General features: G+C 35.2%; 2 protein-coding genes across 4 annotated transcripts in view; one reads left to right on the top strand and one right to left on the bottom strand.

The window, feature by feature from the left end:
* Positions 1-401, bottom strand: part of DIS3 (DIS3 homolog, exosome endoribonuclease and 3'-5' exoribonuclease) — a 39,775-nt gene extending 39,374 nt beyond the window's left edge. For 2 of the 3 annotated variants that reach the window (XR_013763669.1, XM_079138920.1), the window contains exon 1: positions 28-398. Coding sequence is in view for 2 of the 3 variants with exons in the window: in XM_079138920.1 (XP_078995046.1) it covers positions 28-393 (366 nt within the window). In the remaining variant the exon portion in view is untranslated. Of the gene's footprint in view, positions 1-27 lie in introns of all 3 variants that reach the window. The other variant, XM_079138921.1, reaches the window with a different exon arrangement.
* A 161-nt stretch (positions 402-562) lies between these two features.
* PIBF1 (progesterone immunomodulatory binding factor 1) overlaps positions 563-16,224 on the top strand; it is a 227,033-nt gene continuing 211,371 nt past the window's right edge. Inside the window, exons 1-5 of the mRNA XM_079138952.1 lie at positions 563-799; positions 1,881-2,171; positions 7,434-7,534; positions 10,092-10,290; positions 12,424-12,543. Of these exons, the coding sequence (XP_078995078.1) occupies positions 1,920-2,171; positions 7,434-7,534; positions 10,092-10,290; positions 12,424-12,543 (672 nt within the window). The 5' untranslated portion in view covers positions 563-799; positions 1,881-1,919. The remainder of the gene's footprint in view (positions 800-1,880; positions 2,172-7,433; positions 7,535-10,091; positions 10,291-12,423; positions 12,544-16,224) is intronic.

Raw genomic sequence — 16,224 nt, 5'->3', positions numbered from 1 at the left:
ACACGTTTTGCGCGCCAGTCGACGCACCTGATGCAGTAACACGTTGGTGTCAGGCAGCAAATAGTGCGGCCGCGGCCAGAGGCTGCTTGCTGGGTCCTGGGGCCGTGGCTCCAAAGCCGGCCCCCCGTGAGCCCCACCGCAAGCCGTGCACCCCGGCGCTCCGCAGCCTATGTCATCCCGCAGGTAGTGCTCGCGAACAATCTTCATAACGCCGCCCGCTCGGGTCTTTTTCAAGAACGTCTTGGATTTAAGCATCTTGCCTCGCGACGTAGAATCCCGACCCGCGCAGAATCCCGGCCTCAGTAGTACTCTTCCGGCGAAAAAAGCTTCGAGCCTGGAGCCCTGTCGCACAACTATACCGCACCCAGAGTTCGCCGCTTCCCGCTGCGGCATATTAGTGCGCACCTCGCGCGGGAAAACTCCGAGACTGACGTTAGTCGGCTCTCTGACGCCTGCGAGGATTGGACGAGAACTGGCAGCTGCAGAGGCCGCTTCCGCCCGTTGCCTGGGCGGGGCTTGCTGCGGGACTCCAGCTCCCAACCTGCCTCGCTTCCCGCGCCCAGTGTACCCGACTGCTGGGCTTCCGGTGGCGTGGGCTAGATCACGCAGCCACTTCTTCCGTCCTCCTCGGCGCGCGGAGGTGGTTGTCTTGGTTACGGCGCCTAACGGTCTCGGGTCCTGGGATTCCGTGTTGAGGGGTTGCGTCTTGAGCTGCTGACTGAGAACGCTTTCGGTTCCTTGAAGAGTGGGGGGTGGTGGCGGGTCCACCAATGGATGTGGAGTAATTGAAGCTTTTGAGGTAACTTGCAGTTATCCGTTTTCCTTTCTTTCCCATGCGGGTAAGGAATTCTCCGAGACTGCTAAGCTTGGGGTTTACTCTTCACGCCAAATATCAGGGCAGTCTCAGGCTCTGAGCCTTTGTAGTGCAGGAGAGGATTTGCCTTTGATTTCACCTTTCTTTATCCTCTTCCCTTTAAAGAGGAGGAGGGAGGCCGACCTTACTGTAGTTATTACTGTTTCCCCTCCACATACCTCGTTTCTAATCATACGACTTAGAAAAACTGAAATATACGACATTATAAGTAATTTATTATATCGTGTAGTATTTACACAGGAAGTTGCTGAAAATTCTTGCGAAAAGATAAGACGTTCTACTTAGATTCCAGTTCTACGATATATATATATTTTTTTCTCTTCTACGCTTGTTTTCATTCTGGGATCTAACTCGTGTATTTAAAATATTTTTTTTTCTCATTGTTTACCCATTTGAAATTCTTTAGTCTTGCCTAGTTACCTGTAGAGTAAAATCTGAACGCATTTAAGGCAGCAGTCTTGATGTTTTAAGTGTGTGGCGGGTAGGGGCGAGGCACTGTTCAAATTTTACCACTGTCTTCTTATGCTGTTTTACACTTCTTCCACCTCTATACCCACCTAAATGCCTGCATGATTTCCCTTTTATACGACCCCTGTCCAAACTCTTGGAGATCTTAAGTCCTGTCTCTGTATAACCTTACCCTGACCTACTCAGAAGTGATTCTATTAGGGGACAGTTCCTCTTACATTTGAGCTTGTGTTGCATTTATTGGGTGCATTCTTGGGTGTTAATGGACTTCATTTTGTACATTTCTTTGTTTCCTCAAAATAGGATTCCTGCCACGGGATTTTTTTTTTTTTTAATTCATCAAAGGGCTGAATTCACAGTTGGATTTAATGAATATGTATTTGATTTTAGCAGTAATTTACTGTAGTAACCAGTCTTAAATTTGGGGTCCTCCAAATTGCCTATTTATTTGGGGGGAATTCTTAGTATTTCATTAATGCGCTCTACTTTCTATTAATGTTTTGGTATATTTAAATTCTTACTTGTTTTTAATCTTCAGAAGATTGAATTAGAAAAGAAAACTGGCCCATAATAAAAGATGTCTCGAAAAATTCCAAAGGAGCTCAAAAAAATGAATATCTCCAGTTCTCTAGAATCTGAAGATATTAGTTTAGAAACAACAATTCCTACAGATGATATTTCCTCATCAGAAGAGCGAGAGGGTAAAGTCAAAATCACCAGGCAGCTAATTGAACGCAAAGAACTACTTCATAATATTCAGTTACTGAAAATAGAACTATCCCAGAAAAATATGATGATTGACAATTTGAAAGTGGATTATCTTACAAAGGTAAGACCAGGTGTAAATTTTGTTATTTACATGCTTTGTTTTCTTTAAACTGCATATAAATAAGAAAATTTATTTATGTTTTATGAACTTAAAATGATACACTTACAATCCTCGTCCAGGACAGCCGTTTAATACTTTGAGTATTGAATGATGGGATGATTTAAATGTGAGCATAGATGAATTACTTCTGTAGGCTACATTTTTTAAATTAGCATGTGTAAGTTTTCTTAGGTATAATTTCTACCCAAGTTTTCTTCTTCGCTCACCCTGATGTGAATAGTTGGATAGGGAGAATCAAAATCATGATTATAATATTGAATCTGTATTGTCTTTGTCCTAGAAATTTGAATTCTTTGTTCTCTTTCTTTTGCTAGTTACTGAGTCATTCTAGGAGTCATAAACTCAGGTACCATAGTCTTTAGTAAGTGTTGTTTGAGATGCAAATATGAATGTTCTAGTCCTTGGTTTTTGGCCCTTTGTGCTTATTTACAGATACAAACTTGTTTATGTAAGACCTTGTAAAGTTTTCACTAGCTCTAGGAAGTGTACATTGATTCCAGAAAGACAGGAGACAGTTCTTTACTGTTACTACTTCTAAGAAAATCTTTTCTTTACAATGGTAGACCCTCCACCTTTGCTCTGATCCCAGCTCTTTCCACTCTCCCATTTTGTTGTTTCATATATACCTTCCCTTATTAAGTCAGTCTTCCGTTTTAGTTCATATCTTTCTATACTAACATATTTTAGTGTCCTGTCAGTAGAAATACTTGTTGACCATACCTCTAGTAAACCAAGGTGTACAAAACCTTAAAATCTTGAAAAAGTAGAGAAGTAATTTAGGAAAGTTTTTTTTAATTAATATTTTAAATTTAATATTGAACATTTACTAAGTGTTTATTTTGTACACAAACACTTTATAAGAGCTTTTCATGTGTTGTTTCATTTAAGCCTCACAAAAACCCTTTGAGATATAGATCCTTTTGAGGGGAGAGGAGTCTTCCTTGACCCATCTTATTAATGAGTCAACAAAGTAAGTTAGATTACTACTGTTACTTAGTGTCTTATAACTTTTGAGATACTATAATAAAATACCAAAGGTGTGGTAGTTTACAAACAATAGGAATTTGTTTTGCACAATTTGGGAAACTGAAAAGTTCAAATTTAGGGTGTCCAGTATGATTAGGTTCTGTCCCTTTTCTGGGTTGCATACTTGCTGTGTCCTCACATGGCAGAAGGGTGAGCTAGTTTTCTGAGGTATCTTATAAGGGCACTAATCCCTCATGGAACTCCATCCATATAACCTAATCACCCTTCCCCCAAAGACTATACATACTATCACAGTAGAGGTTAGGTTTGAATATATGAATTTGGGGATCAGACACTAATACCTACTAAGCACACAATAAGTATTAGCTGTTGTTATCAACTAAAATAGTATTCTCATTTTTTTGCCCCTTCTATGTAATATATATATTTAAATATATATGACTGAACCTCATTTTCTCTTGATGAAACAAAGCCACACAGAGTGGTTAATACATACCTAAGGCCATTCAGATGGAAGTGGTGGAGCTAGGTAAGATTTAAATCCTAGGAAGTCTAAAGCCAATGCTCCACTAAAGTCAATCTCCAAACACTTTATTTTAGATACCCTATGCAGTTGCCTATCCTACACTAGGTTCCTTAGTACATTATCAGTGCAGCCGGTGGTTTCCTATCCTTATTAGTTTACTCCTTTTTCTTTTACTTCAGATAGATTCCTACAATGCTATTGGCTATATATCCCTCTCAAGATTTCCTTTAATGCAACTCATTGAAAAATCCTAAGTTAATATTCCATTTATTAATCCATGCAGTCAACAAACATTTCATTAAGTAACAATTATACACCAAATCCACAACTACATTTTGTTTGGTCAGCTTTTTTATTTGTTTTCAATTTATATTGTACTTGGATGTAAATAGCTTCTCTTGTTTTTTGTTTTTTTGATTTTTTTGTTGGTTTGTTTTTCTTTGTGTTTTGGGGGAGTTTTTTGTTTGTTTTTTGATATTGGGGATTGAACCCAGGGGCACTCAACCCCTGAGCCACATCCCCATCTCTTTTTTATGTTTTATTTTGAGACAGGGTCTCGCTAAGTTACTGAGGCTGTCTTAGAACTTGTGATCATCCTGCCTCAGCCTCCCGAGCCACTAGGATTACAAGCATGGGCCACTGTGCCCAACTACTGCTCTTGTTTTTTTACATATTACATTCTAGAAATAGTGACTAATTCATGAAAGACTGTCTGGTTAACAGCCAAAATTTTAGGTATGTATAATTTGGGATTCAGTCCCATCCTTATCAGTTTCCTCAGGCAAATTCTTTAACTTTTTCATTCCTTGATGTCCTGTAAAATTACAATGGTATTTACGTCATGGAATTTTCTTGAGGAGTAAATCAATCAATGTATGTAAGCTGTTAGACATCTTGGTATATGATAAAAACATATTTATATATTATAAGTGCAAATAATATACTTATCTGTAGCTTCAGTTATTGGGCACTATATTAATATTCTTGTGCCCCATAGTACATAGTATAGTTTTTTGTGGTAGTTTTCTAGTTGGACTACAAATGTAGGAAACTAAGTCATATTACTAAATGTATGACACATAATAGTCACTAATCATAACAAGGCCATTATTTTTAGAATATATTTATTTTTATTTCAGTAGCCCACCCCATGTAACCATTTTAATCTTTATCCTTTTGTTTACATGTATTCTTGAGAACAGGTTTTTTTATTGTTATTTTATTTTGTTTTATATCTCATTTCTTTTTTCTATCCAGCTAATTTATTTATTTAGTTTACTTTGCAAATCAAACCCAGAGCCTTGTGCATTCTAGATAAGCACTTTACCTCTGAGCCACACCCCATCTGAATTACTGTATGTTCATCTACTTCCTTGCTTCCAACTCTTAACAGAATTCTTTGTGTGTATCCACCAGTCCATTCATCCACTTCCACAGTGTGAGACACACAGATTGCCTCCAACTTTTTGCTACCTCAGTCCAGGATTATCGTTCTTTAGATATTTCTCTGTATCTTTAACATTCCTTTGACAAAATGTGAATATACTTAGTTTAATGAGATATACTGGCATATTCTATATTCTGTACTCTCAGTTTTTTGCCTGTTGTTTGAATACTAGGATTGTTCTGCTTGGAGACCCCTTAGTAAAATAATTGCTGCCAAATATATCAAGAAATATCATATTTTAGAAAAATTTATTGTATTTCAAATCTAAGCCACCTCAATTGTAAGATAGACCATCACATGTGTCACTAAGGTTAAAAACTGCCAGTTGAACTTCTGTGCCATAAATTATATATAAGATGCATTCTAATTTCAGAGATGTTAAAATGTGAGAAAGTGAAAGTCTAGAATCTAGGAAAAATGATATTTTTAGCCAGTCATTCAAAAACATTTTTTCCTTTACTAGATATTGCTACATAATAATGATTCAAGGGAGGGTAGATTTCTGCTGAGTATAATTTAATATTGCTGTTAACATTTAAATGGCCTGGTTTTAAGTTACAGAGTGTCCTTTCATTAGAAGCATTCAAGTAGTCAGGAATAGTTAAGTGTCATGAATGTTATAGCTATTTCTGCTGTGGAAAAAGATGGAACCAGCTATTCCAGGATTTGAGGTATTATGTTCAACAGTTACTACCAGAGAATTGGAAAATAGTGGCTGGTAGTAAAAGCACAGAAACTGTGGCCTAAGCAAGATAAGGATTTGTTTCTTGTCATTACAGGATCTGAAAATAAGTAATTTAGACCTGATATGATTACTCTTTGACATCATTAGGAACCCAAGTCCTTTTAATCTTCTGCTCAGCTATTTTTAGCATGTGATATTGTACCACAAAATCTTAAGATGGTTTATCTGCCTCTAGTGTTGTGTGCATGTTACAGGTAGTAATGAGGAAAGTAGTGATGGGGAAAGAGGGCATGTGCCAAATGGATCAGTCTTCTCTAAAGAGCATTCCCAGAAGTTCAAGCCAGTTACCTCTGTTGACTAGAACTATATAGCATTGACCACCCCTACCTGCAAGGGATGGGAAGCTAGCAAGTGTAAGTTTCTAATTGGACATTGTGTTAACTAATAAAAATCCAGAACTAGTGACAAAGAAATTGGTTGACAAGGATCAGATCAAGAAGGACTACTATATTAACCACAGAATTTGGAATTTTTTATAAAGGCAGGATCCTCTGAAGGATTTAAAAATATGAAAGTAATTTTTTAACTTTTTTATTAGAGCATTATATTAATACTTGATGTTTGGGTTCCTGTGATATAATTTACATACAAGTAATATGATTTCAGTTCCCATTCCTTCTCCCCTCCTTTCTCCCCCTTTTTCTATTCTATTGATCTTCCTTTCACACTTTTTATATATTGTATTTATTTAATATTTGGGGGGAGGTGGGGTGTGTACTGGGATTTAACTCAGGGACACTCAACCACTGAGCCACATCCCCAGCCCTGTTTTATATTTTGTTTAGAGACAGGGTCTCACTGAATTGCTTAGCACCTCACTTTTTCTGAGCCTGGCTTTGAACTTGTGATCCTCATACCTCAGCCTCCTGCAATTTAGGGAAAGTAAAATTTTGACATCATTTTAAAAAGGTAATATAAAGGAAGATAGATGGAAAAGTTGGTAAAACCATAGGCAGGGAAACCAGCGAAGAATTACAATAACCCAGGCAAGCATATCAAACAGAATGCATATTATTTATTTATTTATTTTTACTTTGGAGGCTAGGGAGATTCAGCAAGTAAAGAATTAGATAAGGTCAGCCATTCATTTTGTTTTGAATGTTTATTGCATCACCCTTTTCCTAGTTAATTGAAGATGTGTAATAGTCAGATAAATTGATCTGGAATACAAATGCTGGATCTGGCCTGGAAAAAAGTATATGGGAAAGGCACCAGAATGAATTCCCGGTTGTCAAAGAGCTAGCTACTCAGCGAGCTTGGGTTAAGGGGGAAAAGATAGTCTTATGATAGTCTAACAGAAAGCCATGTGTGAGTCTACAGTTTCAAACCATAGTATGAGCAGACTTTGCAGTTTGTAGACACAAACCATTACAAAGAAATCCTCTATCCATTTTTATTGTGTTCCTTTAAATGCTTTCTAAAATAATTTTTTTTTCAAACTGAAGGTTTTTCTGTATGATAAATTTGAAAATTGAACGCCTTATTCTCTTTTTTAAGATTGAAGAATTGGAGGAGAAACTTAATGATGCACTTCACCAGAAGCAGCTACTAAGTTTGAGATTAGACAACCAGTTGACTTTTCAACAGAAGGATGCCAGGTAAAAAAAAGTTTTAAAAGAAACAATATCTATTTAGTAACTAAAAGTAATCTTATTTCTTGTTTGCACATGTTATCATAAGCCAAAACAGAAATTTTAAATAAGAAATATTAGTAATTTTCACATCAACAACAAAATATATGTTATTTGACACAACAATACAAAAAACTAGAAAAAGTCAAAATTCAACATTTCATTCAGTTAACATTGATCAATTGTAAGTGAAACATAAAAGAAAAAGGCGGCTAGCTAAAGAATCACCCCTTAACTAACTGTCTAGATTAAATTTTCTTCATTTACTCTATAAAACATGTTGATTGATTGTCATGGCCTATTAGACTCCTGGCTTAAAGAAGTTTCTTATTTCTGCATACTTTCTCCAGTTCACATGTGTGTTTATCAAGTTTTCATTGTTGCTCTAAAATATACCTGTGCCAATTATGCTCATATAATTTAATTCAAAGTTATATAAACAATTAAATATGGATACAAAAAGATGTTATCTTTGTAAAAACTATAATAAATTCATTGGAAATAGTCAATAAAAGTAACAAAAATCAAATTAAGTAAAAGTAAGACAGGTTAAAGATTGGGGGCAAAAAAAAATCAAATCTATGAAAAGTTTCTCAGATTTCTCTAAATATCTTAAGGTTTCCTACTTTTGTAAAGAAATTGAACTTGGAAATCATACACAATGATTTATGTAGGAATGAAAGCATACATTTGTATTCAAAACATCTGGACCCTTTGTAAAAATTGTGACAAATGAATATTTTAATTAGAAGTGTGTAAAGTAGGTATCTTTCTTTTTTAAAAAATTCACTATTTAACTGATTTCCTAAAAAGCATTGTGACCAGTTATTAGCTGCTATCACATTAGATCAGGGAACTCAGACCTCAGCATACATCAGAAATACCTGGAGGGTTTGGTTAAAAAAGATTACTGGGTTTAGCCCTCAGAGATTCTGATTTGGGTTGGGTCTGAGAATTTGCATTTCAGAGAGATTCCCAGGTGATGATGGTGCTATTGGGACAATACATTGTTAGACTTTTTTCAGATTGAGTGATGCTGAAAGGGCATCGGTTGCAATGGTGTTTAATAAGTAGTTGGATTCTGAATACATTTTGAAGGTAGAACTGACAGAATGTCCAAAAGAGTCAAGAATTGCACCAATATTTTTAGCCTGTATAAATGAAAAGATGAAGTTGCTGTGAGTTCTGATGGAAGAAGCCATAGTGGAATGGGTTTGTGAGTAGAGTCAGAGTTCAATTAGGTGCATGTTAAGTTAAAGTTGTCTTGTTAGAAATTCATGTGGAGGTATATGAAAAGTCTGGTCTGCAAGGACAAATGTAGGAGTCATTAGGATATAACCTGCATTTGAGTCATGAGGCTAAATGAATTCCCAGAGGGAGTGACTATAGACAGAGGTCTAAGTGCTCCAATAGTAAGACAAAGGAGACTGAGAAGATGCCATAGTAAAATGGGAGAAACATGAAGAGGGTGTTGTGTTTTGGGGGCCAGGGAAAGAAAGTATATCAAGGAAGATCACATGTGTCAACTGCTATTGTTAGATCATGGATGAAAAGAACTAAGAATTGATCATTGCCAGTCTGTCATTGAGATTTAAGTAAAGGGTAAAAACCAAATTGGCATGGGTTTAAGAGGTAAAGAATTGGACAACTTAGACAATATCGATAACTTTTGAGTAAGTTTGCTCCCAAGAGGGAGCAAATAAAGGGAAAAGTGAAATGGGGTCAAGTTTTGTTTTTGTTTATTTGTTTTAAGATTAGAAAAATAATAACATGTTTGTTAATAGGAGCAATATAATAGGGAGGAGGAAAATCAGATTGTTTTTTCTTGCTTTAAAATCTTTGGGTAGACAAAAATAAGAACAACTTCTCTGCATGTTCTTTGAGAATGGAGGGTATGTACAGATTAATCTCATTGGTTGAATGAATACTTTATGGTTGTTCATTGTTGCCGTCTTAAAAGAGATATTCCTGAAGTTCCAGGATACAAGATAAGTAAAAATTATTTTAATAAGGAAAATCCAAAGCCGATGTAAAAGACTTAAAATTTAAGCAGAGGAAATGTATAATTTTATAATTTGCATTTTTAGAATTATTCTTTAACAATATCAGTTCTCTAATAGTTTATGTGGCTAGACATTTACTAATTAGTATGAAATTGTCATTTCATGTGTAACTCATTAAGTAAATACACTTTTAGCTGGAAACGAGAACACTGTTGGTCATCAGGGCTCAATGTGGCATGCCTGTAATCCTGGCAACTTGGGAGACTGAGCCAGGAAGGCCCTAAGCTACTTAGCAAGACCCTGTTTCAAAATAAAAGACAAAAAGGGGTAAGAATGGCAATGTAGCTCAGTGGTAAAGAGCCACTGCATCAATCCTCAGTACCAAAAAAAAAAAAAAAGGAGAGAGAGAGAGAATACTGTTGGGTTTCTCATTTCCTAATTTTATGTTATAATAGAGAACTTTGAGAAAGTCAAACTTCAAAGATTCTTTAAAGCTTGCTATAAATTCTCTCTTAATGTAGAAAATATCAAGAACTAATGAAACAAGAAATGGAAACCATTTTATTGAGGCAGAAGCAACTAGAAGAGACAAATCTTCAGCTAAGAGAGAAAGCTGGAGATATTCGTCGAAACCTACGTGACTTTGAGTTGACAGAAGAGCAATACATGAAACTAAAAGCTTTTCCTGAAGATCAGCTTTCCATTCCTGAATATGTATCTGTAAGTGTCTTGTGTCACTCGAGTTTGCTGTGTATGTAGTATTCATTACTTTTGAAGCACCCAACTGATTAATTATATTAGGGTCCTGATCTGAAAATGGTGATTGGTGTTCAGATCATCAAATTTTAAAGGTTCTTGACCATTGAACTCCAAAGGCAAGCAATAAATAGGGTTCTGAAGTTATGGGCTATTTAGTCCACAGAAATGAATTATTTTATCATAAGTGATGGTTTATAATGTTCTCAAAATGAAAAATTATGGAGGTGAGCCACAGATTAGTTGTTGCCCAGAGTTCGTTAGGGATAGTGGGAGAGAGTGGAGTTGGCGTGGTTATAAAGGTGAAGAATAAGGAAGAACTTTGTGGTGACAGAGTAATTCACACTCTTCGTTGCAGTGTGGGTCATATAACCCTATGATTAGAATTAGTCTATGATAGTGATCTCAAATTGTTTGGTGTCAACATCCCTTTATCAATATTTGCCATATTAAAAATCAAACCTGAGAAATATTTTTATACACAAGAATATAGAACCAGGTAGCACATGCCTATAGTCCCACCTACCTGGAAGACTAAGGCAGGAAGATTGCTTAAGTCCAGGAATTCAAGGCCATCCTGGGCAACATAATGCGGTCCTTGTCCCAAAAAAAAGTGTGTGTGTTCCTGTGTGTGTGTGTGTGTATATGCACACAACACATTCCATCCGGCTGTATAAGCCGTGTTTTCATATATTGAGGTGTTTCAGATTATATACCTGTATAACAAATCCTCACTACTCTCTCCCAACTTGCTAAGTGGATTCTTAGATAGAACCTTTTAGATAGAACACTTTGCTGAGTTAGGGCAGACAGATTCTTCTGAGAAAGTTAGGAGTGGAAGTAATGGTATCAAAAATACCTCCAGATTCATCCTAATTATCCCTTGCACAGTAGTGGAGGCAGTAAACAGAACTTTGCCAAGGACCTGGAATAGGAGCAAAGGATACCCCTGGGCATGTGGTTTAGTGGTAAAGTGCTTTCTAGCATGTGTGAGGCCTTAGGTTCAATCCCCAGCACCACTAAAAAATAATAATAATAAACTTTTATCTTTTCATCAAATATTTATTGTTTATCATATATTTATATTTAGGCATTGCGTTAGAGGTAGAGTAATATACAAACAAGACAAAAATTCCTACTTTCTTGGAGCTTATGTTCTAGTGCAATGATGCAAACAGTAACTTAAAAATTAAATCTGTGGAATTACCATAAGCACTATGGAGAGAAAAAAGGAACAGGAGTGAAGAACAGGGAGTGCTGCCATGTCAGGGTGCTATTTTAAATTATGGTAAGAGAACCAGGAAAGGCTTTACTGATAAGGTAATATCAAGACCTGAAAAGAGACAAGGCATGAACCATGCATTTATGTTTAGGAAGAACTGTTTTAGCAGAGGAAACTTCAAGAGCAAGGCCGTTTTGAACACTTGATGTGTTTAGAAAATTTATAAGCAGAAAGAGTGGAGTGAGCAGTAGGAAGAGTAAGTAGTAAATAGAGAACAAATAGAAGAAAGAGCTGTCAGTGGTGGGGAGTTACAGATACCTGTTTTTTCAAGTAAGTGAACATTAGACTTAAAAGTTTAATAAATACAATTAATGACTGTCTTTCAATTTTGTAGGTGTTTCCTTTTATTACTGATAATTTGATTTGCTACTGAACCTTACCCCTGGAGAATAACATTCCAAGACCCCCACTGAGTGTCTGAAACCTTGAATAGTACTGATCTCTTTACCAAGTATACAGTTTTTTTCTTTTAAATACATACCTATAGTAAAATTTAATTTTACTATAAAGATGTAAGAGATTGATAACAATAACTAATAATAAAATTGGATAAAGATGTAAGAGATTGATAACAATAACTAATAATAAAATTGAATAATTATGGTAGTATATTTTATAGAATTATTTAAATTTATGATTATTTCTGTAATTTTTCATGTAATATTTTCAGAACAGTTGATGGTAGTAAATGGTAGCTAAATGAAACTACAGTGAAATTATAGATGAGGGTAAACTACTGTATTGTAAACAAGCAGATTTTAATTGTAATTTGAAAAAACTGCTAATTAATTTAAAGTTTTATTTTGTTTTTTAAGATTCGCTTCTATGAACTAGTAAATCCATTAAGAAAAGAAATTTGTGAGCTACAGGTGAAAAAGAATGACCTATCAGAGGAATTAAGTACAAATAAAGGCCAACTGAAGCAACTGACAGAGGTTTGTATGGTTTTGATTATGTGTGAAAGAAGTGTGAGAACTTTTTCTATAAGGAGCTTGTCAAGATTTGTGGTAATGTAAAAGTTGGTCATAGAAAAAATAAAACTAGGGAATACTGACTTCTCTGGTTCTTCATAAGTAGTAAGAACTAGGTTAAACTGGAAGCAGTCAACTTAGAAATTGAGAAATATATGATATTGATAGGTAATCCATAGTTTAGCATTTTGTTGTCACTCATTTTCATAATCAAGTACCTTTAAAATCCTAATTATGGAGCATATCTGAAAATTGCTGTGTAATTACTCAAATGAGGTGTATGCACACAAGAGTTTATTTAATAATTTAAGTTTTCTATTTTTGATGTTAACTATGTCTGAAAATGTTGGCAAGAAACAAGAAAGGTAGATAGGATATGTGGGGAATCTTTTCTTGGTGCTATAAGTAAGAAACAAAAGAGGATGTTTAGCTGTTTACTAGGGTGACTTGTAAGTTCTGATTTTCCTAGTACAGTCCTCATTAGACTTGATGTATAAGTATTAATAGCAACCAATTCATTTTCAGTAGTCTCCCAATCTAGTTGATAAATTATATGGTCATCATACTTAGCTGTTTATTTATAGGAGAGTGAACTAATCATTAACTTGATTATAACTTTGATCAAATGTCCCAAAATACCATCATGTTAATATAGTTTGCTGAGAAAAAGAAAATTTGCAACTGTAGACTTATGATTAATATGTGATATATTTTTATTCCGTAGTAAAACAAGTTTCTATACTTTTCAGACTCAAAGGTCAGTAATGGGTTTATATCTCAGATTTTAGTTTGGCTTACCCTTGGCTTGCACCTTTAGTATGTTATTGATAAGAAAGCATAGATAATCAGTGTGGTTTGACTCATAAGGTTCTTAGGTGTTTTGATGCATTAATAACTTTTGAACATAGAAATTTTTTTTTTTAATGTTGTGCTGGGGATTGAACAAAGTGAAGTCTGTTTTTGCAGACAGTCATGCAGAAGTATGGCTAGAAGACAAAAAGGTATGATATGATGATAATAACTAGGCAGGAACATAGCAAGGTTTGTTTGTTCAGATTCTTCTTGACTTTCTATGTGACATTCCTTCTCTTTATAGGGAGGAACACTTATCACATGAGGATCTTCAAGGGAAGAGCAAGAGAGGTGGTCAGAGAATGACCTTCCTAGGTTTAATGGCCTGCTTCAGGGGAAAAGGAATGAGGGGACTTTCAGTTTCTATGGCCTACTTTGGAAGAGAGGGCAGTGGAGGGTCAAAGAAACCTTCTTGCTTCTGAGTTTTTCTCAATTTCCTTCAGTTTAGACTACTCAGTAGCACATTTGGGGATATCAAGTTCTGAGCTTTGACAGGGGAATAAATACTTTATTTTGTAGTGAGCAAATTGAAATGTACTCTAGTAAAAGAGAGCACTCATTGATTCTAAGCTCTTTTGAATTGGACAAGAAAAAGGAAAAGGAAGTATTACTTTGTTCAGCAGACAGTAAGATACATTTCCATGCAGTTAGTGACTGTATTCTCTATAAAGTTACTGACTTTTAGTAAGACTTTAACCAAAATTTTCACATTACGTTATTTGTGATCTCTTCATACAGTAATTAAGCAAATATTTTAGTCTTCAACTTACATTTATTTACGTTTTTTAATTTTTAAAGGAAATGATGTGAGTCCTACAAATGACTTTATATGACTTTAAGGTTCAATAAAATGAAAATTTTGATAAAAAATACTATTTGGTATTCACACAATAATTTTAAGGGGCTTCAAGGGTGAACCTGAAACCGCAGCACATGTATAATTGTTATCGGATCAAGTACTTAGAATAGGTCTACCTGCTTGAGAACTGATAAATTGCCTGCTGACCATAGAAACGAAGGACCCTAAGAACTACAAACTGAACCAATCCTCTCTTTACTGAACTTACATAATGTGTGAGGATTAGGATCAGTGAATACTTAGGCAAGTATAAACCCATGGGAGAATGTCAATAAAGAATTCTGTAAATGAACATGTTGTAATATGTCACTTGAGTGAGAACTATACATGTGAACAGAAAAGAAATAAGGAATGAAATAATGTAAACAAAAAGCCTCGACAAGGTTTAAATTTTAGCGTAAAAAATGGACAGACTCCTTTATTATGGTAAGACACAACATAAACTTAACCATTTTAGCTATTTTGAAATGTACAGTTCAGTAATGTTAGGTGAGATTCACATTTTTAGGCAACAGATCTCTAGAACTTTTTCATCTTGCAACACTGAAATTTCATACCCATTAGACACTATTTCTTCTCCCCTCCCCACTAGCCCTTGGTAACCACTTCTGCTTTCTGGTTCTATGATTTCTACTACTTCAGATACTTAATGTAGGTGAAATATCATGTAAATGGAATTCTGCTTATAAGTAGGATCATACAAGATTGATAACGTATGTTGTGACTGGCTTGTTTCACTTAGCATTCTGCTTTTTTAAGGTGCATAATATTACACTATGTATATACCGCATTATCTTTTTATCTGTCAAATCTGGGTTTATTATACGTCTTAGAAAAAATTGACAGTCTTTTTAAGAATTGTTATCCTGAGTTCTCAGGGAATTGCTTTCTCTTTAGTGACTGAAGGATGAGAGTCAAAAGTAAAAATAGAAAGAAACTCAATGAAGATGGCTATATTCTTTAGAGATAATTGGTGAGTCCAATCTTAGTCAGTATTTAACATTTTAGACATTATGTTGAGGAAGAACAAAGTAAAATCTCATTTGCAGATGGTATATTTTCTGAGCAGTGGAATATCAAACCCACAAGGAAGATTGCAGAAGTAGACAGATTATGACTTATGTGTCTTGTTTTCCATAATTTCTCAAATTGCCATGTTCAAAAAAATGAATCACCTGTCCCAGAGTGTGTACTTTTTTTTCAATAGATTTTGGCTAAATACTTAAGCATGGAATTTTTTGCTTCTTGACTTTCCACTTGGTTGTTTTTATAGTTTTTATTTCTTGGCCATTTATTTATTGTAAATGTAATTTCCTTTATACCATTGAGAATAATTCAAGTTGCTGCTTTAAAATCCTGCCTCCTAATTCCAACATCTGGTTGCCTCTGTTGTTTGTCTTTTCTTTTAAAAGTGTATCACATGTTCCTGTTTCTTCACATGCCAAGTAACTTTAAACTTTTTATTTATGTCATAGAATAAATTTAAATGATAACATTGTGACTATTATACTATGGAGACTGAATTTTGTGTTCCTCTAGACAGTTCTGATGTTTTTGTTGTAGAAACAAATTAGTTTGTACTCAAACAGCACACTTTGTTTCCTGGGGAGCAATGCAAATTTAAGTTCAAATTTTCCAGCTTTAATAGGGCTGTGTGGAGTCTGTATATACATGTGTTCTTCAGAGGGCAGCCAGAGATTTAGGCAGAAATTATCCACAGAATTCAGTTTCCTTTCTCTGGTTGTCTGTAGAATTCCTTCCTCACTTCAGAGCAGCTGCTGTTGCCCCAGACTGTCTTCTGGTTCTCCATTTTAAAAAGACTAAGGATATTCCATTGCACCTTTATCTATCCAGCAGGGCATAGAATAGGCTTCCCCACACAGAATAAACACCATTAAAAAACTAACAGAACAACTAGGAAACTCACCAGGTAT

This window comes from Sciurus vulgaris (assembly GCF_902686455.1).
Source record: "Sciurus vulgaris genome assembly, chromosome: 4".
NCBI classification, from domain to species: domain Eukaryota; kingdom Metazoa; phylum Chordata; class Mammalia; order Rodentia; family Sciuridae; genus Sciurus; species Sciurus vulgaris.
Note: the sequence above shows the minus strand (reverse complement) of the source record. Positions and strands in the feature narration are given on the sequence as shown.